At 46.0% G+C, this 26250-nt stretch overlaps 3 protein-coding genes across 4 annotated transcripts; 2 read left to right on the plus strand and 1 right to left on the minus strand.

Annotated features, from left to right (window-relative positions):
* The first annotated feature begins 176 nt into the window (after positions 1-176).
* cops3 (COP9 signalosome subunit 3) lies at positions 177-4667 on the plus strand. Its single transcript, XM_062475710.1, has 12 exons — positions 177-359; positions 1085-1214; positions 1415-1527; positions 1733-1782; positions 2081-2173; positions 2323-2502; positions 2777-2917; positions 3086-3259; positions 3499-3585; positions 3804-3917; positions 4055-4135; positions 4318-4667. Exons 1-12 carry the CDS (start codon positions 305-307, stop codon positions 4369-4371), a joined length of 1272 nt encoding a protein of 423 aa, XP_062331694.1. The 5' UTR covers positions 177-304; the 3' UTR covers positions 4372-4667.
* A 623-nt stretch (positions 4668-5290) lies between these two features.
* usp22 (ubiquitin specific peptidase 22) lies at positions 5291-17523 on the plus strand. 2 transcript variants are annotated; one of them, XR_009931966.1, is made up of 14 exons: positions 5291-5816; positions 9386-9518; positions 11530-11643; positions 11820-11921; positions 12850-13016; positions 13307-13454; positions 13657-13759; positions 14221-14379; positions 14718-14844; positions 15002-15093; positions 15219-15281; positions 15406-15555; positions 15730-16768; positions 16831-17523. XR_009931966.1 is itself a non-coding variant. In XM_062475709.1 (13 exons), exons 1-13 carry the CDS (start codon positions 5697-5699, stop codon positions 15770-15772), a joined length of 1521 nt encoding a protein of 506 aa, XP_062331693.1. In that variant the 5' UTR covers positions 5291-5696; the 3' UTR covers positions 15773-17523. The 2 variants fall into 2 exon arrangements, 1 of the variants encoding a protein (XP_062331693.1); XM_062475709.1 differs by having other exon boundaries at positions 15730-17523.
* Positions 17524-17753: 230 nt separating this feature from the next.
* On the minus strand, positions 17754-19310 carry LOC134031539 (tumor necrosis factor receptor superfamily member 13B). Its single transcript, XM_062475221.1, has 4 exons — positions 19088-19310; positions 18812-18928; positions 18450-18749; positions 17754-18362 (listed from the first exon to the last, which is right to left on the minus strand). The coding sequence occupies exons 1-4, from the start codon at positions 19200-19202 to the stop codon at positions 18076-18078; spliced, it is 819 nt and encodes a 272-aa protein (XP_062331205.1). The 5' UTR covers positions 19203-19310; the 3' UTR covers positions 17754-18075.
* Positions 19311-26250: the final 6940 nt, after the last annotated feature.

Here is a 26250-nt window from a genome sequence, read left to right on the forward strand (position 1 = left end):
ACAGTAAATATGTATAAGGTGTCATGTGATCTTTAATGCGTATATTTAATTTGGTGAAGAACTGAAGGACAGGAGGTTAAATGACTAAATGCTAAATTGTCGAGATTTATTTTAAAGACTCATTAAGGGGGTTTACCACACCTCAGTTGCAGTGACAAGGGACCTGGCAACCCTGACATTCGGTCTCACGATACTTTCCTCTCTGAGGCGGCTGTGTTGCCCCGTGTTTCAGTCCGGACGGAGTTATTTCTGACATTTGAATGAAAAACAGTGCGTTTTACCTCCACTTCGGACAGATGAAATAATGGCTTCAGCCTTGGAGCAGTTCGTGAACAATGTGCGGCAGCTCTCCGCTCAAGGTTGGTGAACGAAACTGGTTTTATTTATCAGATGAGCTGGGACTCTCCGCTAATGCTAACCAATGCTTTGCCGTTGATAGCACGCTAGCCAGCTAGCCAAACTGGTTAGCTAGGTCCTCCTTTTTGCTTTATCATGTAAACACGCTGCTTGAATATGCGTTTAAGACGACAAGACTCTACTAAAGTGACAACAAAGAATATGGTAGCATCTAATATGTACAGTAATGAACTTGGGCCACACTGCTGTTGAATATATCTTGCGAAATCGCACTTTTTGTTTTTGTTAGAGAAAATCATTTCTGGGGAATGTCTACCGGTAGTCCCACCCATCGCCCATACCATTGGCCAAGGGGTACGATGGTTTAATGTCATTGGACAGAAACACAGTCTGTTAACTAATGTGCACTACCTCTATTGCTAATGTGGAGGCCTTGGCTTGACAGGAGTATATTTGACCTGGCGCTACATTTTCCAGTAAATAACTGGCTAGCTTACATCACATGAGCTTACATTAGCTCATTCAGTCTCTTTCCATCATGTAAACATACCTTCCGTAGACGTAACTGTTTCCATGCATTTATTTGTTTTTGGGATATCCTAATTTATTCATTACTTTCATATACTGCATATTTTTATTTATTATTATTTTAATGGCGTTGTTATTTGCATCTAGTGTTAAAGCCATTTTCATTAATTAGGGGTTGTTTTGTCTAATTTGTCTCCAGGTCAGATGACTCAGCTGTGTGAACTGATCAACAAGAGTGGAGAGCTGCTAGCCAAGAATCTGTCCCACCTGGACACTGTGCTGGGGGCCCTGGACATCCAGGAGCACTCCCTAGGTGTGCTGGCTGTGCTGTGAGTAGCCCTGAAACCATCTGGAAACTAAACATTCTATTCTTCTCTTCATTGTTGCCTTTTGTAATTTAAATAGTTGTCTTCCCTGCTTGTTACCTTACATTTCTTAATTTCTCTCTCTTTCCAAACCTTGACCCCTCTCTCTCTTGCTTCTTTTATAACATTCCTTACCATTATCTCTCCCACTCCCTTTTCTACAGGTTTGTAAAATTTTCCATGCCAAACATCCCTGACTTTGAGACACTCTTTTCCCAAGTCCAGCTCTTTATCAGCACTTGCAACGGGGAGCACGTCAGATATGCAACAGACACTTGTAAGTTTAAACCAAATGACCGTACTCTGATGTGTTCAAGATTGTTGTTTTTCTCTGTGCACAATGTCAGTGTGATAACATGCAAATGCCAAAGTTACGTGGTTATGGATTTCTCAAGGTCAAGTATGGTGATGGTCCGAAATTGGTATTGATTGGTACAAACTGTGTTTCCTCTGCCTCTCTTTTTTTTGTTTTTTTTTACCAGTTGCCGGCCTCTGTCATCAGTTGACAAATGCCCTTGTAGAACGAAAACAGGTACGACTTTCTCAATAAAAGCATCATCATTAACCCCAAGCATTATCCTGTGCAGTTCAATATTGAATTCCTAGAGTGTTGCTCACAGTTACTAGTACTGTTGAGTCCTGGCCAACTGAAATGGTTCAAATAGATGGATGTTGAATCATTCTACTCAAATAATGTACACTCATCATGCTGGAAGACCAAGCAAGATGATTGACATAAGCCTGAAGGAAAAGTTGTCAAATTAAGACCAGTTCATTTTTGTATGTGCCTTGAGTGAAATAGTCCTTTAACACCTCTTCTCCCTTCACAGCCATTGAGGGGTGTCGGTGTCCTAAAACAGGCAATAGACAAAATGCAGATGAACACAAACCAACTTACCTCAGTTCATGCAGACCTGTGTCAGGTATGTACTCTCTTGCTAGAGACTGGAATCTTGAACACAACTTGGGCCTCTGTTAAGAAGCCACCTACACCAGACCTCTACCTAGGTTATTTCTGCCTGCATTCTGATCTACCACTCTCACAATTGTGCCTCTGTCTCCACCCACACAGCTGTGCTTGTTAGCTAAGTGCTTCAAGCCCGTCCTTCCCTTTCTGGAGCAGGACATGATGGACATCTGTAAGGAGAACGGCGCCTATGATGCCAAGCACTTTCTATGTTACTACTATTACGGAGGCATGATCTACACAGGTCTCAAGAACTTTGAAAGAGCACTGTATTTTTATGAACAGGTAATGGTTGCTTCACATGTCCCGTACAAACCCTACAGCACATTGTTCTTCCCAGTGCTTGAGAATAGAATATATGGATCTTGGATATGACTGAATAGAAGAATCCTTATAAATACCTGATTACCCCCTTATACTTTAGATGTTTGGTTTAGTAAGGTATGGTCAGCAAAGGAGATATTTGCACCCTAATTGTGGCATGTACCAAAGCATTAATGCCTATATAGAATACTTTAGACTATCCTAGTGTAAGACTCTCTTCTGGTCTCCTCCACAGGCAATAACCACTCCAGCCATGGCAGTGAGCCACATTATGTTGGAGGCCTACAAGAAGTACATCCTTGTGTCCCTCATCCTTCACGGCAAAGTGCAGCAGCTGCCCAAATACACCTCACAGATAGTGGGCAGGTTCATCAAGGTAAAGCTAAAATGTATTACATCCATTCTTTTTATAGACAATATGTCTGTCACATTCAGTCAAATACATCATACAACCCCATACCAATTCATATTTTTTTATATATATATATAATGCCATATATGTCCTATATTTTAACTGCTGCTCTGTGTCTCCAACTACAAACAGCCCCTGAGCAATGCCTACCACGAGCTGGCCCAGGTGTACGCCACCAACAACCCTGCCGAGCTCCGCAGCTTGGTCAACCGACACGGCGAGACGTTCACCCGGGACAACAACACAGGCCTGGTCAAACAGTGCTTGTCTTCCCTCTACAAGAAGAACATCCAGAGGCTAACGAAGGTTAGCTCTTGATAAGTGATCGCATGAATGAACCAACCACCTCAAGTTCACACTTGTCTAAAAGGGGGTGTTCCTCACTCAAATGTTGCTGTGACCTCCCTGCTGATCTCTCTCACCCTCTTCGCCTCCTCTCTCTTCTGTCACCTCTCCACCTCACCTCTCTTTCCCCCCCTATCTCACCTAACCTCCCCTTCTCTCCCCTTCCTCACCTGTCCTCTCTTCTCTCCCTCTTCCTGCAGACGTTCCTGACACTGTCCTTACAGGACATGGCCAGCCGAGTGCAGCTGTCTGGCCCCCAGGAGGCTGAGAAGTACGTCCTGCACATGGTGAGTCTACCAACATGGACATCAGAAGACTGCTCTGCACCAGATCCACCCCTAAACCCCAACCAGCCTCCCAAAGAACACATGTAGCATGTGAATCGAGATTAACATTCTTGTTCTGATTACAGCCCAACTGTCAGAATGGCAAAATCGCAGCATTGTAACTATATCAGTCTTCAGTTATCCTGTGCTTTTTCACTCACGCCTTCTATTCTCTGCAGATTGAAGATGGTGAGATCTATGCTAGTATCAACCAGAAGGATGGCATGGTCTGTTTCCACGACAACCCAGAAAAATACAACAACCCTGCTATGCTCCACAAAATTGACCAAGAGGTAAGAGCCTGTGAATGGCATTATGTATGCACGGTACATGCTTATACTTATACTAGAATTCAAAAAATGATGCTATGAAATCTGCACCAGTAATTTTCTTGTATAACAAGAATCTATAAATGTCTTTCCTCTGGTAGATGTTAAAGTGTATAGAGCTGGATGAGAAACTAAAGTCCATGGATCAAGAAATCACAGTAAACCCGCAGTTTGTGCAGAAGGTGAGAAGCAATTTACTGCCATCAACTAAGACAATTTTGGATTGTGTGAAAATATGAGAAGTGTGTTTGAATGCTCGTGTATGTCCCAGAATCTCACAAGGAACTATCACATATTGGGCGTCTGGTTCAGTATTGTAGATCCAAAGTGTATAAGACAATGGGTTGTCTCTGATGTGTTTCAGAGTATGGGAACCCAGGAGGATGATGTCGGCAGCAAAACATCAAGTTATTCCTGAGGGCCAGGGTGAACTCTGCCTGACAACAGGTTCTCATTGGATGATACTTTTTTTTAAAGAGGAAAACCTACAAACATTCTATAGAGTATGGACATTGGTCAAGGAAAATCTAAATGTTTGGAATGATAAATTTGGTTATTTCTTCATGGTGTCTTGAGGAAACCTTTAACGAAAAAAAAAAAAAAAAAAACTAAACTAAATTTTGTCAGTGTTTTATTTATCAATGTTCGAGTGGGAGAACCACTGCTGCATCAACAACCACAATAATAAAAACTGGACTTATTTGTTCAAAAATTGTTATGTGTGGATAATCACTGTTTGTTTCTGTTGCATGGTCATCTATTTGGAGGGCACCACATTCTAGGTAGATATGGCTACAAGAAAGCTAAGTGTTCTCTTCTTGTAAAGATCTTCCATAGCAGTTTCTTGAAACATAATGTAGATTTGATATCATATGGTATATTATCTAAATCTGTCCTTGACCAAATGCAAAGAGGAGAGTATCCTATTCACAAAATTGGTGCACTGTTTTTTAGGTCCATTAGAGGGCGCCCACGCATTGTCTTGTGGATTGAATTGACTGAGGAGCAAGTGTGGTAAACAGCTATTGTCATGATGTAATCTTAGAGGGATCGCGCTTTACGATTGTCGATCTGTTGTAATAAAATGTTTCAGAATATTGTGCTGGGTTGTTGAAATGATTTCTTGGACAGCTGCCATTGAATATTCCCACATTCATTTGTAATGTACAGTACTCTGGCTTTATTTATGCGACCAACATTTGACAGGCGGATATGGATCTAATAAAGACATGAGCCGATCCTAGTGTAGACTCCCCCACAGTGGAGGCGGGACTAAGAGGGAAACGTTTTTCTCTAATGTCAATCATGTTCCCGCCGCTTTTCCATTGGTACTCAGAGACACGAGTGAGGTGGGTCTTGCAAAGCTCGCGGTGTACTGTTAAAATTCCATTGCCAACCATTTAGCAAGGCTAGCTACTGTATCTGTCAGTTAGCAAGCAAGCTAGCAAGCTATTAACCCCCACATACCAGAGGGAAAACGGGAGATACATTATCCAGGCATGGATCTATTTGTAGATGGAATTTCTATTTTCTAAAACGGAGGCGATACAAATTGTCTGGATGTGTGCTTTGCCTACGTCCTATTCGGATGTGGCTAGCAACCTCTCAAGCTAGCCAACTGGAAACAATCGGTGGATAACCTGTCTAATTCGAAGAGACTTGGGAGTTTGCCAGTACCAGGGATCCTTGGAGGAAGCACGCTTTTCATTGCTGAAAATAGTCCAACCGAATGTCGTGTCCATCATGAGTCCCGGCGGGTGCCCTCATGTGAACAGTTTTAAAGTGGATAACTGGAAACAAAATCTACGGGTTATTTACCAATGCTTTGTGTGGAGCGGATCAGCCGAAACCAGGAAACGCAAGGTAAAAATTAAAAATAAAGATGAACATGCAACCAGATGCAGACTGCGCTGCGACAAGCGTGATGTGTTGACAGGTCTCCAGAGCCCATCAACCGACGACCAAGACACACGAGGAGGCAACTGGCTGTATAGACGATCATTTTGGTGGCTTGCCACTATTGTGTGTGTGGTTGATGTGTAGGGAGAGCTATAATGTGTTCCTGTAATTCCCGGTTTGCTCTCTTGTGTAAATTATTTTCAGTGGAACAGACATTAGGGTCAATACAGGGATAATGAGTCTCATCAGTCTAATTGTCTCAGTACCTTTTGATGTAAGGTACTGAGAACAGGTCATAGTCTTAGGGTCCCGATGCCACTGCAGCAACTGCAGTAGTTCCAACGTCACCTTTTAGGAAGATAATCTCTTGTGTGTAGGCTATTGGTGTTATAGATTAGACATAATAATGAGTAATATCGTGACATTCATTCCCTCTCGTGACATATGACACAATCACTCAGTGTTTTTTTTTCAGTCTCTCCTACCTTATGAATCTATTGAACCATTCTCTGCTCCATCCAGCCCTCCATACCCTGTTCTGGAATTCCTATTGGCTTGTTCCCTGTCAGTGATGCTACATAAAAACCACAGCTCATTACCGAAATGCCATTGTAGGCCATCAAAAATGCAGCAATGGTGCATTAAAGCAGAAGCGCCATAAAACTATGTATTCGGCTGACATCATACTACTTCCCAAAATCAGATTACTTGATATTTTCTATTATACCATAGAACTCAAGGCCAACCTTAGAGGAGGGTTTGTGTGCTGGAAGAAACCTACATGATGTTTTTGAGAGAGAAATGTCCTGTCTGTGTTGTGTGCTTGTATGCAGGGCATGTGTGCATTGGCCAGTGAATGTGGTTTGGTGGGGGCAGGTGTGAATGGAAGTGTGTGTGCGTGTGCTTGGTTACGTGTTGTGTTCCTGTAGACAGTGAGTGATGGAGGAAGACACCTGTATTCGGAACTGGTCCTGAAAAGGGCTTGTAATGCTTAACCCGGTCGTGTACTAGAAATTACACCAGTTACATCACCTTCCCATCCATCCGCCTCACTTCCTGTCTTTTCAGTGTGCTGTCATTCCTGCAGGAGTGCTGATGGAGGATGGAAGGGTGGACGGATAGAGAAGGAGCCAAAAAAAACAAGTTGTAGACCTCAGCATTTGGGGAGTTTCCTAATGAGAAGCTGATTGGCTCATTTGTCTTCTTTAGAGGCAGACAGTGGGAGAGGCAGGGAGGAGGCGAGGCAGGCTTGATGGACAGACAGGAGTACAGTGAGGATAATGGCTATCGATGCTGATGATGATTAAGAACCTATTGGCCATCTGGAATTAGAGAGAGACTCCATGAACGACTGAGAGTATGAATGAGAAAATCGATCTCTCTCGCTGTGACCTCACCCAAGGAATACTTCATTCGCTGAATGACAAACGTCATGCATCATTGAAAACACACTTACACAGTGATGTTCCAGTTATTACCTTTAATTTATCCTGCATATTACTGTGGCATGGTTCCCTCTAGTAGATGGTTCTCTGACAGATATGATGCTAGGACAATTAGCATTATTATTGTTTTATTATCGTATTAGCCCTTATGGCAAATAACATCATTTAAGCATTAGGATCCCTCTCTCCGATGTCAGGCCAGGTCTGGTGACCAGGGCCGGACCTGCATCCACAAAGCTCTGATTAGGACGGCTGGTCTCGTATCAGGTCCCATAGTGCATTCTAGAACCTCATTCATAATGATCTGAAAGGATCTAACAGGCACTAGGTCAGCACTCCTGCACAGAGGAGCTATACAAGCACAGACCCAGGACCCAGTAAATCCTTCCAGTGATTCCCTCGGTGTGTTGTCGGACATAATGTGTCCCCTCCCTGCTCAGCTGTCCATTACTGCATGCCTGAACCACCTCCCTGGGATCATCTCTCAATCAGGCAGGACAAGGCCGAGAAATATGGATTCTGTGGCTGTGTAATATATATCCTTATCCCTCCCATCCTCCCATCCATCTATAATTCATACAACTCATTGTATCCAGCGGCCATACTTCATACTTATCCACCCAGTGAGAGCGTGTGTAGAATATATATACCATCCAGCATGACCCATGTGGACTACAGGGCGTTAGACTGTCCTGGTCTTGAATGGAAGTCAATTGAGTACTGTAGATGTGACTGTTGCTTATACATGTTCATAATTCATGGGCTCTATAAATGCTTAACCATGCAGCAGTGAGCAGACTGGCATTTGAAGTGATCTCATGTATATTTATATAGGGGTAGTCTGTTGCTGAGTGCACGTCAAGAGACATAGAGGTTTGGTCAAGTGTTTATCACTGTTGAAGATGGCTGGCGCCTGTAGTTTCTGTTACTATTGAAAAGGAGGTCTTGTCAGGTATGGGGGCGGTTCATCTGGAGGCTGGTGGGAGATGCAGGAAGAACACAGTGCTTATCCAGTAGTCTCCTTTTCTCAGGCTCCTCTGCAATGAGCTTGATGGTTTTTCTTCTTCATTTCCCCAGATTTATTCTCTCTCCTTCTGTCATGCACAGTTGACATCCCACAATACTCTGCCCTTCACAGTTCCGCTGGCTCATCGGCGTGCAAAGCTCTCTCATCTGCATGCTTTGAACTGCCACTTTCGGTCCTCCACTGCCCTCTCTCTCTCTCTCTCTCTCTCTCTCTCTCTCTCTCTCTCTCTCTCTCTCTCTCTCTCTCTCTCTCTCTCTCTCTTATTTTTTTCCCTCTTTCAAGCCATCCTCTTTCAAGCCAAATACTCCATATTTCTACCAGTACAACAAACCTGCTGTGCTGTGTGTGTGTTTATATCACAAATCATCAATAGGAGTGCTGCAATCTTGTACGAAGACGCCTGTGGTGAGAGTGTGTGTGTGTGTGTGTCTGTGTAAGTACGCATGGGTGTGTGTGATTCTGTCGGAGACCCCATACTGTGAGGACTAAGGAGGTATGGATGGAAAGGACCGGAAGGGAGGGGGCATCAAGAGGAGAGAGTGAGAGAGCAGAAGAAGGAGAGAAGATGGAAGCAGGGCTGGAGGGGAGGAGGTGTTGTGTGACGCGTGTGTCATCAGTGTCCTGGTGAAACGCTGACCCCCAGGCGTGCTCCTCTCAAAGGTTAGATTACATTTGTGCCACCAGAGGAGAAGGAGCGTGGGGGCAGGGCGAGGATACGATTCCCTTCCTGTCTCTTTCAGCCTCCGGCTTCCTGATCGGCACCCCTCTCCCCCACGTGTCCTCTCTCTCCATCTGGTTTCTCTTGCTCTCTCGCCCCTCCCCGGCTCGTTCCGTCCGCTTGCCCCCTCCATCAGGCCAGGTGCTGTGCCACACGAAACAGTCCCCCCAAGTTTTTCCCAGTTCGGACTGAAAGGCTGGGATCTGTGATTTTCTCTCTCTCTCTCTCTCTCTCTCTCTCTCTCTCTCTCTCTCTCTCTCTCTCTCTCTCTCTCTCTCTCTCTCTCTCTCTCTCTCGCTCTCTCTTCTCCCTTTCCCTCACTGTGCTCTCTCGCCCCCTGCAGGCCAAGTCGTGTATCTGTCACATGTGCGGCGCTCAGCTGAACCGGCTCCACTCCTGCCTCTACTGCGTCTTCTTCGGCTGCTTCACCAAGAAACACATCCACGAGCACGCCAAGAACAAACGGCACAACCTGGGTGAGACACACACACACACACACACTGCCACATACACGCTCCCACACGCCAACACCCAGGAAACACACATGCGCCAGGTCACCTGAAACAAAGACACCGACCCACATCCATGTAGCAGTGCACAGATGTGAACACACACACACTGATAGTCTCACAGACAAAGCAACTCTACCCCTGCAACATCAAAGACCTTCTTCTGAGGAGGCCAACCCTCCCTCTCTCCTCCCTCCCTCCCTCCCTCTCTCCCTAACACTCCCTAACACAGGCTGCTAACGAGATAATTACTCTGTAGAGAGCGGTAATTAGCACCCAGACGAGTGAAAAGTAAATAAACACCGGGTGGAGGAGATGTGTGTGTGTGTGTGTGTGTGTGTGCGCAAAGCCTGTGTGAGTGCACCTAATCAAGAGGAATACGAGCAGTGTGTGTGTGTACGAGCAGTGTGTGTGTGTGTACCCACTGGCTTGAGACAGGATAAATGATAGTGAACTCCTGAAGGAAACCTCCCAGAAGGAGAGGAGAGGAGAAGGCATCTCTCCAGACGAGTGCAGAGTAATGAAGTCGTGGTGGTAAATCCCCACAGAGCCACCCAGCCGCCTTTCATCCTCCTCCTCTCGCGTTCTCTTCTCTTCCGCCTGTCTTCCCTCTCTTCTTTCTTCAACGCCTGCCCTTTGTCCAGGCGGCTGGGTCTCTCTCTCTCTCTCTTTGGTCATTATCTTCCCCGTTTCTCATCCCTCAGTGGGTTCCCATGGTTACCCGCAGGCCTTTTCCACTTAGGGGAATTGTTTATTGTTTAGAAAGAGAGATAGAGGGAGCGAAGGAGGAATGGAGGGGGAGGGAGAGATGCTACCTCTCTCTTTTCTCCTCCTTCCTTCTCTCCCAGCAGGTGAAACAGCAGGAGATGCTGTTAATGTATGCTTTCTCACAAACAGCTGTAGTATATTGGTGTGTGAGTGTGTGTGTGAGTGTGTGTACGTCGGTGTGTGAGAGAAATAGGGAGAGTGACATTTAATTCCAGTTCCAGAGAGGGTAGCAGTCCTGCGGTCTGAAACACTTGTCAAGGAGACCATTTAGACAGGAGCTTTTTGTCCACTCTTTCTTTACCTCTCCCTTCGCACCTCTCTTCCTTTCGCCATCTCTATACCTCTTTTTCTCTCTCTCTCCATCTCTCTTTCTCTCTCTGTACCTCTCTCTCTACACCTCTCTCTACATGCATCTCTTTCTGCTGGTCTCCATCTCTATACCTCTCTCTCTCCCACAGACGCTCTGTCCAACTCCCTTTTTAGACCCATCTTTCACTGTATCTCGCCACCTCCCCCTGACACACACCTCTATCTCCATCCATCCATCCCTCTTTCCTCCACCTGCAGAGGGTGACAGCGTCTGCCTCGAGTGGCCGACACGCAGGTTGTCATAGCAACTGCCAACAGGTAGCTGCCGTAAGCTTAGGTGTGCTGAGAGAGAGTGAGAGAGAGAGAGAGAGAGAGAGAGGGGGGGGGGAGGGGGAGGGAGGGAGGGAGGGAGGGAGGGAGGAGAGGTGCTTACCCCCTCACCTGGCTCTATCTCTGAGGGTACCTGTCATGAAAATAATCCCTGGTTCCTCCCCTCCCCAGGGCTTGTCCCTGCCCTGCCAGCGGAGCTCCAGGCCTGCTCATAGTGAGGAAGTCAGCTCTAAGCTGGCCTTGCAGGTCGACAGGGCAGAACGTGGGTGGAAAGATAAAGAGAGGAGTTACATATACCTGGATCCACCTTCTCTCTCTCTCTCTCTCTCTCTCTCTCTCTCTCTCTCTCTCTCTCTCTCTCTCTCTCTCTCTCTCTCTTCATCTCTCTCTCTCTCTCCTCTCTCTCTCTCTCTCCTCTCTCTCTCTCTCTCTCTCTCTCTCTCTCTCTCTGACTAATCTTAATTTTGGCCCACAGATGAACTGAATGCGCCTACATAGCCTTGAGTCATGATGGAAATAAACCTGTTTAATTCTTTCCTTCCTCCTTCTCTTTCTCTCACTCTCTCTCCAGCTATGGATTTACTATATGGGGGAATATACTGTTTTGTGTGCCAGGACTACATATATGACAAAGACATGGAACAGATCGCCAAAGAGGAACAAAGGAAAGCATGGAAATGGCAAGGTATTATTATTATTATTTTCTCTCTCTCTCTCTCTCTCTCTCTCTCTCTCTCTCTCTCTCTCTCTCTCTCCTCTCTCTCTCTCTCTCTCTCTCTCTCTCTCTCTCTCAATGTACTTCACTGAAATTAGTATTCATTATTTCTGCCCCCCTGTCCTGCCCCTACCCCCCTCCTGCAGGGGTGGGGGAGAAGTACTCGACGTGGGAGCCCACCAAGAGAGAGCTGGAGCTCCTCAGACCCAACCCCAAGAGGAGGAAAATCACCACCAACTGCACCATAGGTGTGTGTGTGTGTCTGTATGTGTGTGTATGGATCAGAATCAGAATGGGTTTTTATTCGCCATGAAAGTTTGCACAGACAAGGAATTTACTTTGGCAGGAGAGCCTACCTAGGCAGCCATTTTCGGCGCCAAATGATGTTGAGTGAAGGAGAAAAAACTGTTAATACATGGGGTAGGATATCAGTCAGAGGATAATTAATGGGTGTTCATCGTTTAAGAATAGGTGTTCAGAGCACAAATATGCCCCCCTCCCACGCCCCCCCTCCCTCGCCCTCCTCCCCCAGCCCCTCCCACGCCCCCCTCCCACGCCCTCCTCCCCCTGCCCCTCCCACGCCCCCCTCCCTCGCCCCCCTCCCCCAGCCTGCCAGCCCAGGCTTGGTGATGGTGTTAAATGGCCTGGCTGCAGGCTGCAGTGTGGTGCTAAACGCCTGCTGTCCCGCTGGGCTCCTTCTACTCCCGTCTTTCTCTCACTTTCTTCAAATGTAATGCGGTCGGAGACAATGAATTGAAGATGAGTTGAGGGAGAAAAGGAAAATCCAATTTGTCTTTTGTCAAGTTGCCCAGTGCCCCAGGCGTGGTGTGTGTGTGTGTGTGTGTGTGTGTGTGTAAAACCGAGTAATACACAGACAGGAGAGCCCAGTTGGGGTGGGGTAGGGGGGGGGGGGGGTGTCTAGTCAGAAAGCAGGAGCATGCTCACTCTGGCAGGTGCTCACAGCAAGAGACTCTCTCTTCCATCCTTCCATCTTTTTACCCCCTTCCTTCAACCCATCCTCCGGGATTCAGCTGAAGAGCGCTTTGAGCAGGAGCAGATGGAGCGTGTGTGTGTGCTACGGTCTGCTCCACAGTCACAGGAGGTGCTCTCTAAACACTGTCTGAATTGTTAGTGCTGTGAAGGATTGAGTTCAATTACTAACCATCTCCCCCGCAGGGCTGAGAGGGCTGATCAACCTGGGCAACACGTGCTTCATGAACTGCATCGTCCAGGCCCTCACACACACCCCTCTGCTCAGGGACTTCTTCCTGTCCGACAGACACAAGTGTGAGATGCAGGCCAACTCCTGCCTGGTGTGTGAGATGTCCCAGCTGTTCCAGGAGGTGAGACGGGTCGCTGCGTGGGGGTGCGGTCATCTTTCCTCCTCTTCCTATCTCTCTTTCTCAATTCCCTCTCCCCCGCCAACATCTCTCTTCCTCTCTTTTTCAATCTCTCTTTCTCTGTCTCTCGCTCTCTCTGTCTCTCTGTGTCTCTCCCTCTCTCTGTCCTCTCCAATGTTGTCCTTCTACCTTTATTCTTTTTCACTGCCCTGGCCTCCCTCTCTGCCTCCCTCTCTGCCTCCCTCTCACCTCCCTCTCTGCCCCTCACTCTCTCTCCTCCCTCCGTGTCTCAGTTCTACTCGGGGCACCGCTCGCCCCACATTCCCTTCCGCCTGCTGCACCTGGTGTGGACTCACGCACGCCACCTGGCGGGCTACGAGCAGCAGGACGCCCACGAGTTCCTCATCGCAGCGCTGGACGTGCTGCACCGACACTGCAAGGGTTGGTCTCTCTCACACACACACACACACACACACACACACACGTGTACACACAGTGTGCATCCTTATGAGGGCACAGAGGATAGTCATCAGGAGCTTTAGCTTTGATCCTCAAATGTGTGTGTGTGTGTGTGTGTGTGTGTGTGTGTGTGTGTGTGTGTGTGTGTGGGTGGGTGTGTGTGTGTGTGTGTCCGTCCAAGCAGATGACAATGGGAAGAAGGCCAACAACCCAAACCACTGCAACTGCATCATCGACCAAATCTTCACCGGGGGCCTGCAGTCAGACGTCACCTGTCAAGTCTGCCAGTAAGGCCTCCTCACACGTGGGTGTGTGTGTGTTTGAGAGAGAGAGAGAGAGAGAGAGAGAGAGAGAGAGAGAGAGAGAGAGAGAGAGAGAGAGAGAGAGAGGAAATACCAATATGTGTCTTTGTCAGGGTATATGTTTATGGCATAGGCTGCTAGTGGCCTAGGGAACCCTCTATTGCCATAGTGCTCTAAAGTAACTCCCTCCTCCCTGGCCTGGTTTGACCTGCTCTCTCTCCTGCCGTGAATGACTATGGCATACACACCCTCACACCTGATAAGGCCTGCTGGAGTTCTGCAGCAGAGCGTGCCCAGTGGAACACAGAGAGACCTATCCCCACCTGGTGGTTGGACTGGGCGGAGCAGGGCGTTGATTACATTTGATGTGAAAAATCAATAGGTAGAAAAATATCTCTCTCTCTCTCTCTCTCTCTCTCTCTCTCTCTCTCTCTCTGTCTCTCCAGTGGTGTTTCCACGACCATCGACCCATTCTGGGACATCAGTCTGGACCTGCCGGGCTCCTCCACGCCCTTCTGGCCCCTCAGCCCCGGCAACGACGGCACCCTGCTCAACGGAGAGAGTCACATGAGCGGAGCCACCACCCTCACTGACTGTCTGCGCAGGTGGGACTAGGCGGGCCACCCTGGGCCTTCTCTTTCAGCCCCCCCCCTCTCTCTCTCTCTCTCTCTCTCTCTCTCTCTCTCTCTCCTCTCTCTCTCTCTCTCTCTCTCTCTCTCTCTCTCTCTCTCTCTCTCTGTGTCTCGCTCTCTCTCTCTCTTTCCATCCCTCTTTCCATCCTGCTGTCTCTTTCCCCCTCTCTCTGCACAGCTCTGTGCTTCTCCCTGTTTCTCTCTGTCCTCCTCTCTCCACCCATGGTTGATGTTGTGTAGGCCTTATTTTCATCTCTGTGCCGCACGCATGCACACGCCCCGGTGCATTGAGACCCTGCTCTGTTCTGCAGGTTCACCCGGCCCGAGCACCTAGGGAGCAGCGCCAAGATTAAGTGCAGCAGTTGCCATAGCTACCAAGAGTCCACCAAACAGCTGACTATGAAGAAGCTCCCCATCGTTGCCTGTTTCCACCTCAAAGTTAGTCCCTGTCTGTGTCTGTGTGTGTGTGTGTGTGTGTGTGTCTGTGTGTGTGAGTGAGAGAAATGTTTGTTTATAGCCCAAATGGCAAATTTCTATATTCATCTTCTCACCTCTCCCTCACTCCCCCTTGTCCCCCTCCCCCCCTCTCCTCCAGAGGTTTGAGCACTCTGCCAAGCTGAGGAGGAAGATTACTACTTACGTCTCCTTTCCTTTGGAACTGGACATGACCCCTTTCATGGCCTCCAGGTTAGTGTGTGTGTGTGTGTGAGAGAGATAACTGTCCCATGCCCAGTAGCCACGCTTACTTAGCAGCAATGTCAGCTGAGTGTGAGGCGGGTGTGTGTTTAACCCTGCTCCCATTTGTGTTCCAGTAAAGAGAGCAGGATGAATGGTCAGTACCAGCAGACTGTCGACCCCTTCAACAACGACAACAAGTGAGCGTCCACCCAGCATCTAGGAACACATCGGTCAGTGGATTCAGATCCCCCTGTTATCATCACACACACACGTGATTCTTCCTCCTCTCTCCCCCCCCCCCCCCTCTCTCCTCCCGTTCAGGTACTGTCTGTTTGCGGTGGTGAACCACCAGGGCACCCTGGAGAGCGGCCACTACACCACCTTCATCCGCCAGCACAAGGACCAGTGGTTCAAGTGTGATGACGCCATCATCACCAAAGCAACCATCAAGGACGTGTTGGACAGCGAGGGGTGAGAGTTGTTCCTACCCTCACCCACAAACCCTGGATGGAGGGATGGATGGAGGGAGGGATGGAGTAAATTCAATTATGAATTCATTTTTTATGCTAAAGTTTGTGTGTTTGTTCTGTCCTGTAGCTTTGGGGCTAGTCTGACTGGTGCCTCTCCTTTCCTCTCCTCCTCCAGGTACCTGCTGTTCTACCACAAACAGTTCCTGGAGTACGAATAGACCCTCCTCGGCATAAAGAAGTCTACACACACATCCAAACAGCAGAGAGATGAGGAGAGAGGGGAGATGGGGCATGGGATCAGAATCAGGGATCAGAATCATGCCTCCTCTCTAATAAACAAACAAGAACAATCTGCACTGAACTGCTATAGTATCCACTTGATAGAACAGGACGTGTAGGCGGATTAGAAGAGCAGGCATATTTTCCCTCTGATACTTTACTTCGTAGACAAATGGACAATGAATATACTAGCTTTTTCCGAATCCTTAGTTCCATTTGACCACGCAAATCATCTCGACCAAGCATTTAAAGGAGAGGAGACAAGTTTGTCTTGTATCTGTATATGCATTATTGCTCTAAATGCAAAAAAAAAAATTAATACAGAGAAATGGTATTAAGATTATGGCAGATGTGAATATGGAAATCATTTTGAATTTCAGTTGCAAAATACTGTATGAACCTAGCACACATGTATTTTTTAAATGAAAAAAGGCAAAGTCTGCGTGGAGGGGAGGAGTCTGCGTGGAGGGGAGGAGTCTGTGTTGAGGGGAGGAGTCTGTCACGTGTTTCGTTCTTTTGTCATGTCGAGGGTTAGGGACAACACATAGGTATATTTTTATACGTCATTCAAAGCTCTGTTTACAGTGTACCCACCCCTCCCCCTTTCCGAAGCTTGGCGTTCATCGTGCCGCATCGTCGCGTTCTTTTCAGAAGAAAAGCTTCTCTCATGACCCTGCTGTCGTGGAGCCTGTGTTCCCATGACGCTGCTGTCGTGGAGCCTGTGTTCCCATGACGCTGCTGTCGTGGAGCCTGTGTTCCCATGACGCTGCTGTCGTGGAGCCTGTGTTCCCATGACGCTGCTGTCGTGGAGCCTGTGTTCCCATGACGCTGCTGTCATGGAGCCTGTGTTCCCATGACCCTGCTGTCGTGGAGCCTGTGTTCCCATGACGCTGCTATCGTGGAGCCTGTGTTCCCATGACGCTGCTGTCATGGAGGTTGTGTTCCCATGACACTGCTGTCATGGAGCCTGTGTTCCCATGACCCTGCTGTCGTGGAGCATGTGTTCTAACGGTCCGCTAGGTTTGTGTATGTCTGTCGTCGTGGTGATGATGATGGCGTATTGTGTGTGTGTGCAGGATGCCTGGGTGTAAAGGGTTGTGAAACCATGAGACAGCGCTGTTCTCACATCTGTATCCTGCCCGTGTCTGGCTCCATCCTGCTGGGTTCACTTCAGCCACGGGGTCCTCTAATTCCATTTGTACGTATGTGTGGCTTTGTAAAAGAGAGAGAGAGAGAGAACAGGTGTGTTTGTGTCAGTGTGCATGTTTGTGTTCTAAATCAGTATGTGTATGTGTTTGTGCGTGTATGCAAATGTGATGTGCGTGTGCGTATGTGTGTTCATTGAGTCGGTGTGTGTGTGTGTGTGTGTGTATGCACGTGTGATGTGCGCGTGCGCATGTTTGTGTACTGAATCAGTACTTGCATTCAGCATGCTGTCTAAGATTAATCTAAGTTGTGTCAGAGGACTTGTTTGTTTTTCATAATTACTGTATGTAAAAGGTTGTATATGTACAGTTTGTATGTATGTTAATAAAATATAAACATGGTTCAAAATCCCAAACACCATCCATGTTTGCTGGGTTACCTGGACCAATGACCCTAATAGAGCAGGTCTGATCTGTAATCCTTCACACACTTCTGCTGCAAGACTCGGACACAATGAAACACTCAATAAAGCTCTATATCTCTATCTGGCTGTGCTTTCATTCTTTATCGCTGGCATCAACTCTTGAAAATCAAGGTACTGAGGTGACTGTGTAGCCAGGGGAAAATAGTAACTTGCATTGTGACATGAATAACCAAATCGTTTAGGAGGTATCTTTCTAAATGTCTAGTATTCACACATAAAGAAAATCCAAATGCTAATTCATCTTGACAGTCACAGTAAAATGTTCAACTATTTATTAGCTTTGTGCTGTGCAGTTAGAAGTCAAACAACAGGTCAGTGTCAAGAGTTTCCTGTTCAGGTCCTGGACAGAGACAGAGACGGAGAAGCATGCTATTGTTCTACACCAGGTCTGATGGGATCTGTGTTGAAGCCAGCTGGCTTAGAGGTGGTGCTGTTGGTGTGCTATGACTCAGTGGTTCTGTTGGTGTGCTATGACTCAGTGGTTCTGTTGGTGTGCTATGACTCAGTGGTTCTGTTGGTGTGCTATGACTCAGTGGTTCTGTTGGTGTGCTATGACTCAGTGGTGTTGAGCGACGTTCTGTCCTGTGGTCACATGTTATGGTGAGATGGTGATCAGTGGATCCTGTGGGCAGCGTTCGTATTGCATGACCTCCCGGGGAAGACCCTCGACCCAAGTTCCACTCCCTGGTTCCTGGGGTAGAGAGACGTCCGCTCCCCCCAGCATGGGGCTGTAGTCGCCTGGTAGACAGAGAGAGGGGGGGGGTGCTGGTGGTTGTCCCCCCGTGCCGGTGCTCGGAGGTCAGGGAAGCAGTGTACACACTCACAGGTCTCAGTGGGGCTCGGGCTCCGGACAGATGGGAGCACTTTGAACTGAGAACCACCAGGGTTCATTAGGCGGTCTACGTAGACAAACACAAGAATATCGTCAGATACACGCACACAATTCTGGTAACACCGTGCCCACACGCTAATGCACACAGACTAACCTTGAGAGGACAGGCCGTTCTGGTTGGGCCCTTGTCCCACCTGGCCCTCACATCCCTGGGCATCACCATTTGCTGTGACCCCTGGTCTGGAGGGTGGTGCCCTGGCCCTGGCTCTCCTCAGCACCACCACCAGGGCCAAGGACAAAGTACACAGCAGCAGAACCAGGCACAGGCCCAGCAGAGAATAAATCAGTACAGCAGAATGGGGCAGGCCTCTGGGTGGAGAGTGCCCTCTATGGGGGGCAGTCGGTAGGGCCGTGTCAATCACAGGGCTCAGAGAGGGCTGGACTGGTCCCTGGGCTGGAGAAGGTGTTGTTACTGGATTTGATTGGCAGAGAAACAGTGTAATGTGTTACACTTACTCTGACAGTGGTGAGAGCACTCGGAGGGGTGACTTCCACACACTTCGGCACAACGCAGACATTTCTTCAGAAGCCTGTCATAGTACTGACCAGACACTGCCCTGCACTGCTGGGAAACTGCGGCCACACATACACACAGGTGCACATGTTTTCAGATGTACAGACTACTGTGGTGAGTTTATACACACTCATACACCGTGGCAGTTAGTATTACTGTAGTACAGTGTAATAGTATAAAGGTATGTGGAAAATGTTTATTTGTATGCATAAACTCACCACAGTAGTCTGTACATCTGACAATGTGCTGGGTCTGTTTACACACCATCTGACAAGAGATGCATCTTTTGACCAGACCATCCCAGTAGTTGCCCTCAGAACAAACTTCAACCATGGCTCTCCCTCTTACACACAAACACACACACACACACACACACACACATACACTGGGTGGAATACACAGAGGGTAAATCAGGGTTTGATTTCAATTTACAAGGTTACTCTTGAGGACAGTATCACTTCTGTAGAGTTCATTCAACTCTATATCAATGTATCTATGGACCTATTATTAGGTTATATTGTAGTTCTCAGACAGTTGCAAGAACTCAGTTTATACTCAAAGACCAGAAGACTGACCCATTCTTCTCCAATACTTTCAGTTATCATCTTAGTGACCCAACCTAAAGACATGACTTTAGTGGAGTGAGATCATGCGTGCAGTTTCATGACAGAGGCCCTACTGTGCTCTGCTCTGCTGGGTTCAAACCCAGTGAGCTGTGAAATGTACACATGCTCAACTGAGACCAATGTACAGTGCTAAAGATATACAGATACACAGTGCTACAGATACACAGATATACAATGCTACAGATATGCAGATATACAATGTTACAGATATGCAGTGTAACAGATTTACAGATATACAATGCTATAGATATGCAGATATATATAATGCTACAGATATGCAGTGTAACAGATTTACATATATACAATGCTACAGATATGCAGATATACTATGCTACAGATATGCAGTGTAACAGATTTACAGATATACAATGCTACAGATATGCACTGTAACAGATTTACAGATAGACAATGCTACAGATATGCAGTGTAACAGATTTACAGATAGACAATGCTACAGATATGCAGTGTAACAGATTTACAGATAGACAGTGCTACAGATATGCAGTATAACAGATTTACAGATATAAAATGCTACAGATATGCAGTGTAACAGATTTACAGATAGACAGTGCTACAGATATGCAGTATAACAGATTTACAGATATAAAATGCTACAGATATGCAGTGTAACAGATTTACAGATATACAATGCTACAGATTTTCAGTTGGCCTCATAAGATAGAGCTCCGTTCCCATCCTGATCAACTTGTGGTCCTAGACCTCCTACCGTCTTGAAACTGTACGACAATAAGGTCTCTAATGCTCTCTGATGGCGCACACAGAGCTCATGGTTCCTGCCTGACCATCCTGTGGTGTTATGCTGATCCTGTACTTCCCATCCTTGAAGCTGACCACTCCCCAAACTGACCACTCCCCAAACTGACAAACATCACTGCAGAGCACTGCAGATACTCTGCTAATTCAGAACTCTTTACATCTGTGTTTCACTTGTTTGACTTTTATCTCTATTCTTCCAGCATAATTGTATTCATGGACTCTTACCAAGTCAATACTTTTTTGATAGCTCAGGTATTCCACCTCATACTGTACCACAGTAATACTAACTCTGTCTGTATTACAGGATGGACCACAGCATTATGACTTCCCAAACATTCCCAAATAAAGGTCTGACATTGATTCATTAAATTTGGATATCAGCTGTCAAACAATTCTAATTCATACAGCAGAGAATACAGCAAGACGGTCAGTTACCTAAGTGGAAGGGGTGGACATCTTCCAGGTGTGTGGCAGGTCCTCAGACTGAAGGCTGGGCCACATGGTGAGTCTCGGCTTTATGTCAGATGGGGGATGATTTGGGTACAACCACATCTCAACTTGTTTGGGACTTCCCCCTTCTGTCATAGGCAGGAACACACCCAGGGTGGTGGGCTTGGTGGAGAGGGGGGGGGGGGGGGGGGTCCCAGTACTTGAAGAACTACTGACTTGGTCTACTGACTAAAACCATCTGCTTTCTCTGCACCTGGACCAGCTCTGTTATTTCTAGTAGTTGCGACACCTACAGAAACCTACTAAGACCCAGAATAGGACCTATAGAAACACAGATGTCTAGTCAAATCTAAAGAGAAGGAAGTTGTGTAGTCCTTCAAACCTTGACTGCCTGTCAACCTGTTGAACAGCCATTTTTTTGTTTCCATCTGTATGATGTAAAGATTTTAGAATAAAATCTAAATTGTTTTAAACAATATAAATGTTTGTGTGATCAACTTTAAAATGTGATGATGATATCAACTCACATTTTCAAAACTTTTTGGGGCGTTGTAGAAAATGTTTGATCACTATCAAATACTGACTCCCCACATCCGCAGGGGATGGTCTACAACAGGCTTTACGATCATTTCACAGTCATCTCTAAATAGGTTTTCACTTGCTTATGGGATGGTTGCTTGGCAGCAAACAAAAATTATGAAGCAACATTAGAGGTCACATGTCAGTACACTAACCAGCTAGGACTGTCCTGTCTGACTCCTGCATGACTGCAGCCAAACAGCAGATGGCGCTGTTGAAACAGGCCTGTGCCTGCTTCCACTCCGCTGTTGATGATTTTACTTCAGTTTTTCTCTGCTGCTGTTGATGATATGATAAGAGTTCTGCTTTGCTGTCAATGCTAATGTTTTTTTGGTCATTCATTTTTGAGCATATAGTATTTATATGATAAATCCAACCATCACAACTATCTATATTTTGTCATGAACTCAAGATCTCTATAAAGATGTGTGGTTCTGCTTCACAACGAAACCCTTAGAAACCCAACTTGAGACTACATTTCTGAGACGACACCATCAGTGACAGAGAGCTACATACTGCAATATCCATCATTCCTCCGGACAGAAAGAGCTACGGTGGTGGAGGCAGCAACAGAACCTTCCCATGCACAGTAACACACTTACTCAGCAGTCAGCATGTGGTCTTTTTAAGACCGGCCTATGAAATGTTGCGTGATTGGATATGTATAATATGATGATGTTGTTTGATTCTGTTCAATTTCTTCAAACCACTTCACCAAATCCCCTGGAATTTTTTAAGAAAACTGACCACAAGCCTGACACAAGTTCTTACTTCCTCATGAATCATGTCAGTTGATTCTCTCTAATATCTTCAGGACAATAGTGTAGACTTAAGGGTATTTCAATGGAAGTGGAGGAGTTGATATCATGTCTGTGCGTCAGGCGCCAAACACTTTCACACATGCAGTCAAGTGTGACGTGAGTCATGACTGCTTAATAGAGAAGAAAGTCTTGTCTCGACCAGTAGGGATTCATATAACTAATACATCCTGCATGGTCCTAACTTGTGCAATACTGCTACGATTCTGAACCCAAATCAGCCTTCCCATAAAACTACAAGCGTCAGATACTGGAAGCTGTGTGTGTGTGCGTCATAGATATAAACACACCTTGGATCAAACCTCAGCTAAACATGACCACGTTATCTCACTCCACATGAAGTCAAATAAATGACACTCCCACACACACACACAAAACATGAATGGCAGAAACTCACAGAATACCAACATTTAGTCATTTAGCAGACCTAACCTGCATAGTCCAATGATGCCAATGATAATGAATGTATTCAAGGCCTTCACCCCCACACACCTCTCAGTGTTGTATGCCAACCTGTCTACTGTCCTCTCTGTTTCTAGAACTGGTTACATTGATCTGTAAAGAAAAGCGAAAGAATGTGAGGAGAGAGAGAGGCCAGAGACAGGAGATAAACAGTTAAATATGTAGGCTCTGAGAATGCAGGTCGGGAAGTTTTGGCAAGTTTTTGCAGGGGATTTCTTCATGGGGATGAACGTGAGGAGGCGGAGAAAGAGAGAGAGAGAAAACAGATCGATTGCAACATGTCTTAGAAGAAAAACTGTCAAGAAGAATATGTTCTATATGCTCCTCACTTTTGTGCAAACTGATCACATGAAATTAAGTCATCTAAGCATTATCTTTATGTAACTAATCATTTATTGAATCTATTAATTGATTAATCCAATGCTAAATGTATAAAGTCTGAAAGAGGCTTTGCAGGCTGAAACATGTATGTTAATCTTAGTAATTATCACACTGACTGTGTGAGCACTTGCATTATTGGGACATGAGGTGAATCAATCATCTTTATTCACGACACAGTGTTCTTGCACTTCAGGCCCCGGTTGCGTAACTCCTGTCTTGATCTCCTGCTTTCCAGTCTAAACAATGGCTGCAGCTGGATTTTCCCAAGCTGCATGTCTTATTCCCTCCCCTGTGCATGCCTGACTGTACATATCTGTTACAGATGGATTTGGGAGACTTTTACATGGTGACTGCATAATGAGAAACTGTAATTTGTTACACAAACATGGTAGTAAAATTACACAAACATTCTTATATTCTTATCTAACTTCAGTTAAAGATGTCCTGTCAGATTAGGACGAACTGTGAACCTCCAGCATCTGTTTCTCATCACATCTGTGTGTTGTTTTCTGCTTGAGTCTGTGGGGTTGATGGGTGCTGGGAAAATATTTTTTGTTTCTCAGAACACCATCTCTACCTTTGTAAAACGTTTCAGACAGGAAATTTGTGAATGACCTTTAATGATCTATGGAAATTTACAGTAAGTGTAAAATATCTTAATGTACATATTTTCACTTCTAGTCATTCCTGCTATTCTTTAGTCTGGAACTCAGACTACACCAGTCAGTTCTACACCAGTACTGTAGAATGTGATGTCATAGATGCTGTAGATTATCTGAGCATCACTCATGAGGCCGCAGACAAGCCACAACCTTGTGAATAGGCCATCATTTCCCTCTTCGTCACTCCGTACATCTGGCTGCTTCTGGATTTGAACCAGAAACCTTAGGGATGATGGTCTTACTCTAAAAACAAGAGAATCTGAATGAGAATTGGCCAAGAACGGTCACAACTAGGATCACCAAGGTTTCTTCGATAATGAGCTCAGTAAATTAATTATTAAGGAATAGTTCTTCAAATAAATTATTTCACACTGGAAAAATAAATAGGGAAATTCTCAAATTCTCTCATCCCCTTCAGAAAATGACTTTATTGACTGTGTGCCTAGTAAAGACTGTGTAAACCCTGGTGATGTCACGCTGGAATAGCCTCACAGTCAAACAGCATTCAATCTCTCGGCATAGGGGCTTGTACCTTGGACCTGAGGCATGAGGTGAGCACACATATGGTGTTAGATAGAAATTAGGTTTGGGGGAGAAGGTCTCACCTCAACTCCTCCCCTTTTAACTAATGTTTCCCCTGTACATTCTTCTCAGATTCATATATCTTCGTTCCCTCATGTTATTGCACAGCCCTTTCTTCCTTTATTGCTCTGCTCTCCAGCTCTATCCTATCCAGGCACTCAGGGGAAGGACCTGCTTGTGCTTCTGCTCAGCCGTGGCCTTAGGGACTTTTCGCCACACCCAGAGTCTTTTGTCTGTTAGTTTTAATCAATATATGAGCGGAGCTAGTTCAGGCATGGCACTCGGGCAGCAGGCGTCATCCTCTCATTATCTACACCTGTGTTATCCAGCACAAGCACATTGGGCCACGTCCGATAAGACGGCATTAAAAGGCTGCGCGGATACGCACACACTCACCCCCGGTTGCTGTATGATCTGTGTTGCTGCCGCCCTCCACCATCCCCTTCTCCCCCTTGCTGTCTGTATGTTCTGTCATCAAGGGGATTATATCTCTATTTCTCCCTGATTCATATTTCTAACCCACTTCCCTTAGATCATCCACTCTGCCAAAGTTGAACCTATTTCCATGTCATGGTTATCAATAAATGGTCAAATCTCATATGTGAGTGTCTTGACTGAAATATTATTTTAGCATCAAATGTTTGTTCCTTGATATTGCGTTGCTCTAAGTGTCTACCTGGTGCTAAATGCTTGATTTAGCTACCAGCGCATCGTCTAACACAGAGCTCTGACATCCCAACCCTCCCGGAATTTCCAGGAGTGTCCCGCATTTCAATAGCGGCTCCCTGACGCCCGAAAATGCTATATAATCTCCTGGAAATCGGGGATTTTGTATTTAGAGCGAGCGAGAGACTGTCCAATGGTCATTTCAGGTACAGACAGGTGCATATCGCGCATCCTGACTGTGTCTGAAATGGGTCTCTGCAGGTTGGGATGTCTGGGAGCTTGACTTTGCTACCAGCTGATCATGTATTCTTCCAATAAAAATCATTAAACGTTTTTAGTTGTGGTGCGGTCTTTGAACGAGTAAACCGATTAGGCTATAATTTAGTATTCATATTATTAGTTTGCACTATAACTACAGTTTAAAATAATTTCATTTTTCAAAACCACATGGCCTTTATTAATCAGTAACAGCTCAGTTAATTTACGCTCCTGTTTCGCCCGCGAGACAAAAATGCTGCCTCCCCCTCCCTCAGTTACGACGCACTAAATTCTAACAAATATATTTTTTAGACGCTACACATGTTATACATCGTTGGAAAGCTACGATTCTTGTGCTTCCATTGAAATAAACCAATTCAAGATCAAGTCGCAATAGCAAGCAAAGTCAACGTCTTTTTCCGGTGAACATTCCTTCAACAATGCCAAAGAAAAAAGTTGTACTCACCCTAAGTTGTTCAAATAGGTCCAGGTGTGAACCATGTAAAGTAATTCGTCCAAATACAATGTTTTACGTTCATGAATAGCCATTATCCTTTGTTTCATTATGCAAGTTAGCCGACGGAAGAAACAACTTGTTCACATAAAAGTGTTATTTTCTCCGGTTAGCAACGGAGTATTTACAAAATGAAGGTATCAAAATGTCCGTTGAACCCTCCCCTTTTGATTGACACCTTGTTCGACCCAATAGGAGCTTCCATGCCCCGTTGACAGCCCCCCCCCCCCCCCCCCCCCCCACACTCGTTCTAAACAAATTTCTCAAACTGGCTTCGACTGGCTCTGAAATTAGCTCGTTAGCCTTGTAGCTGACAGCTAGCTGAAAATGCCAATACCTCATTTGTATGCGTCTGTGGAGCCTTCAAAATAACAGTCGATTGCGCAATATGGTTGACAGAATCAGTGTTCTTTGTGCGCCAATCCTTGGAATCAGATAAAGCACTCCAATGTGTTCATGCTTCAGTTTTTGTGTTTCAGTATTACTAATTAGGGATTTAGCTATTATATATGATAGTTCTAAGTACCACCTTTCATTAGAGATAACAATTATGAAAAATAATACCTTTTTATTTGACCTTGACCTTGGTTACAAAGGGTCATTTTG

Source organism: Osmerus eperlanus, chromosome 12 (assembly GCF_963692335.1).
Source record: "Osmerus eperlanus chromosome 12, fOsmEpe2.1, whole genome shotgun sequence".
Lineage (NCBI taxonomy): Eukaryota > Metazoa > Chordata > Actinopteri > Osmeriformes > Osmeridae > Osmerus > Osmerus eperlanus.

Excerpts from the sequence above, each read along its gene's own strand:
- cops3 (XM_062475710.1), top strand. The coding sequence starts at position 305 with ATGGCTTCAGCCTTGGAGCAGTTCGTGAACAATGTGCGGCAGCTCTCC. Across the intron at positions 1,528-1,732 it reads CAGATATGCAACAGACACTT|TTGCCGGCCTCTGTCATCAG; the intron begins GTAAGTTTAAAC and ends TTTTTTTACCAG. Across the intron at positions 3,918-4,054 it reads TCCACAAAATTGACCAAGAG|ATGTTAAAGTGTATAGAGCT; the intron begins GTAAGAGCCTGT and ends TTCCTCTGGTAG.
- usp22 (XM_062475709.1), top strand. The coding sequence starts at position 5,697 with ATGAGTCCCGGCGGGTGCCCTCATGTGAACAGTTTTAAAGTGGATAAC. Across the intron at positions 9,519-11,529 it reads GAACAAACGGCACAACCTGG|CTATGGATTTACTATATGGG; the intron begins GTGAGACACACA and ends CTCTCTCTCCAG. Across the intron at positions 11,922-12,849 it reads CACCACCAACTGCACCATAG|GGCTGAGAGGGCTGATCAAC; the intron begins GTGTGTGTGTGT and ends TCTCCCCCGCAG.
- LOC134031539 (XM_062475221.1), bottom strand. The coding sequence starts at position 19,202 with ATGGTTGAAGTTTGTTCTGAGGGCAACTACTGGGATGGTCTGGTCAAA. Across the intron at positions 18,750-18,811 it reads GTGCTCTCACCACTGTCAGA|CCCAGGGACCAGTCCAGCCC; the intron begins GTAAGTGTAACA and ends CACCTTCTCCAG. Across the intron at positions 18,363-18,449 it reads GAACGGCCTGTCCTCTCAAG|ACCGCCTAATGAACCCTGGT; the intron begins GTTAGTCTGTGT and ends TTGTCTACGTAG.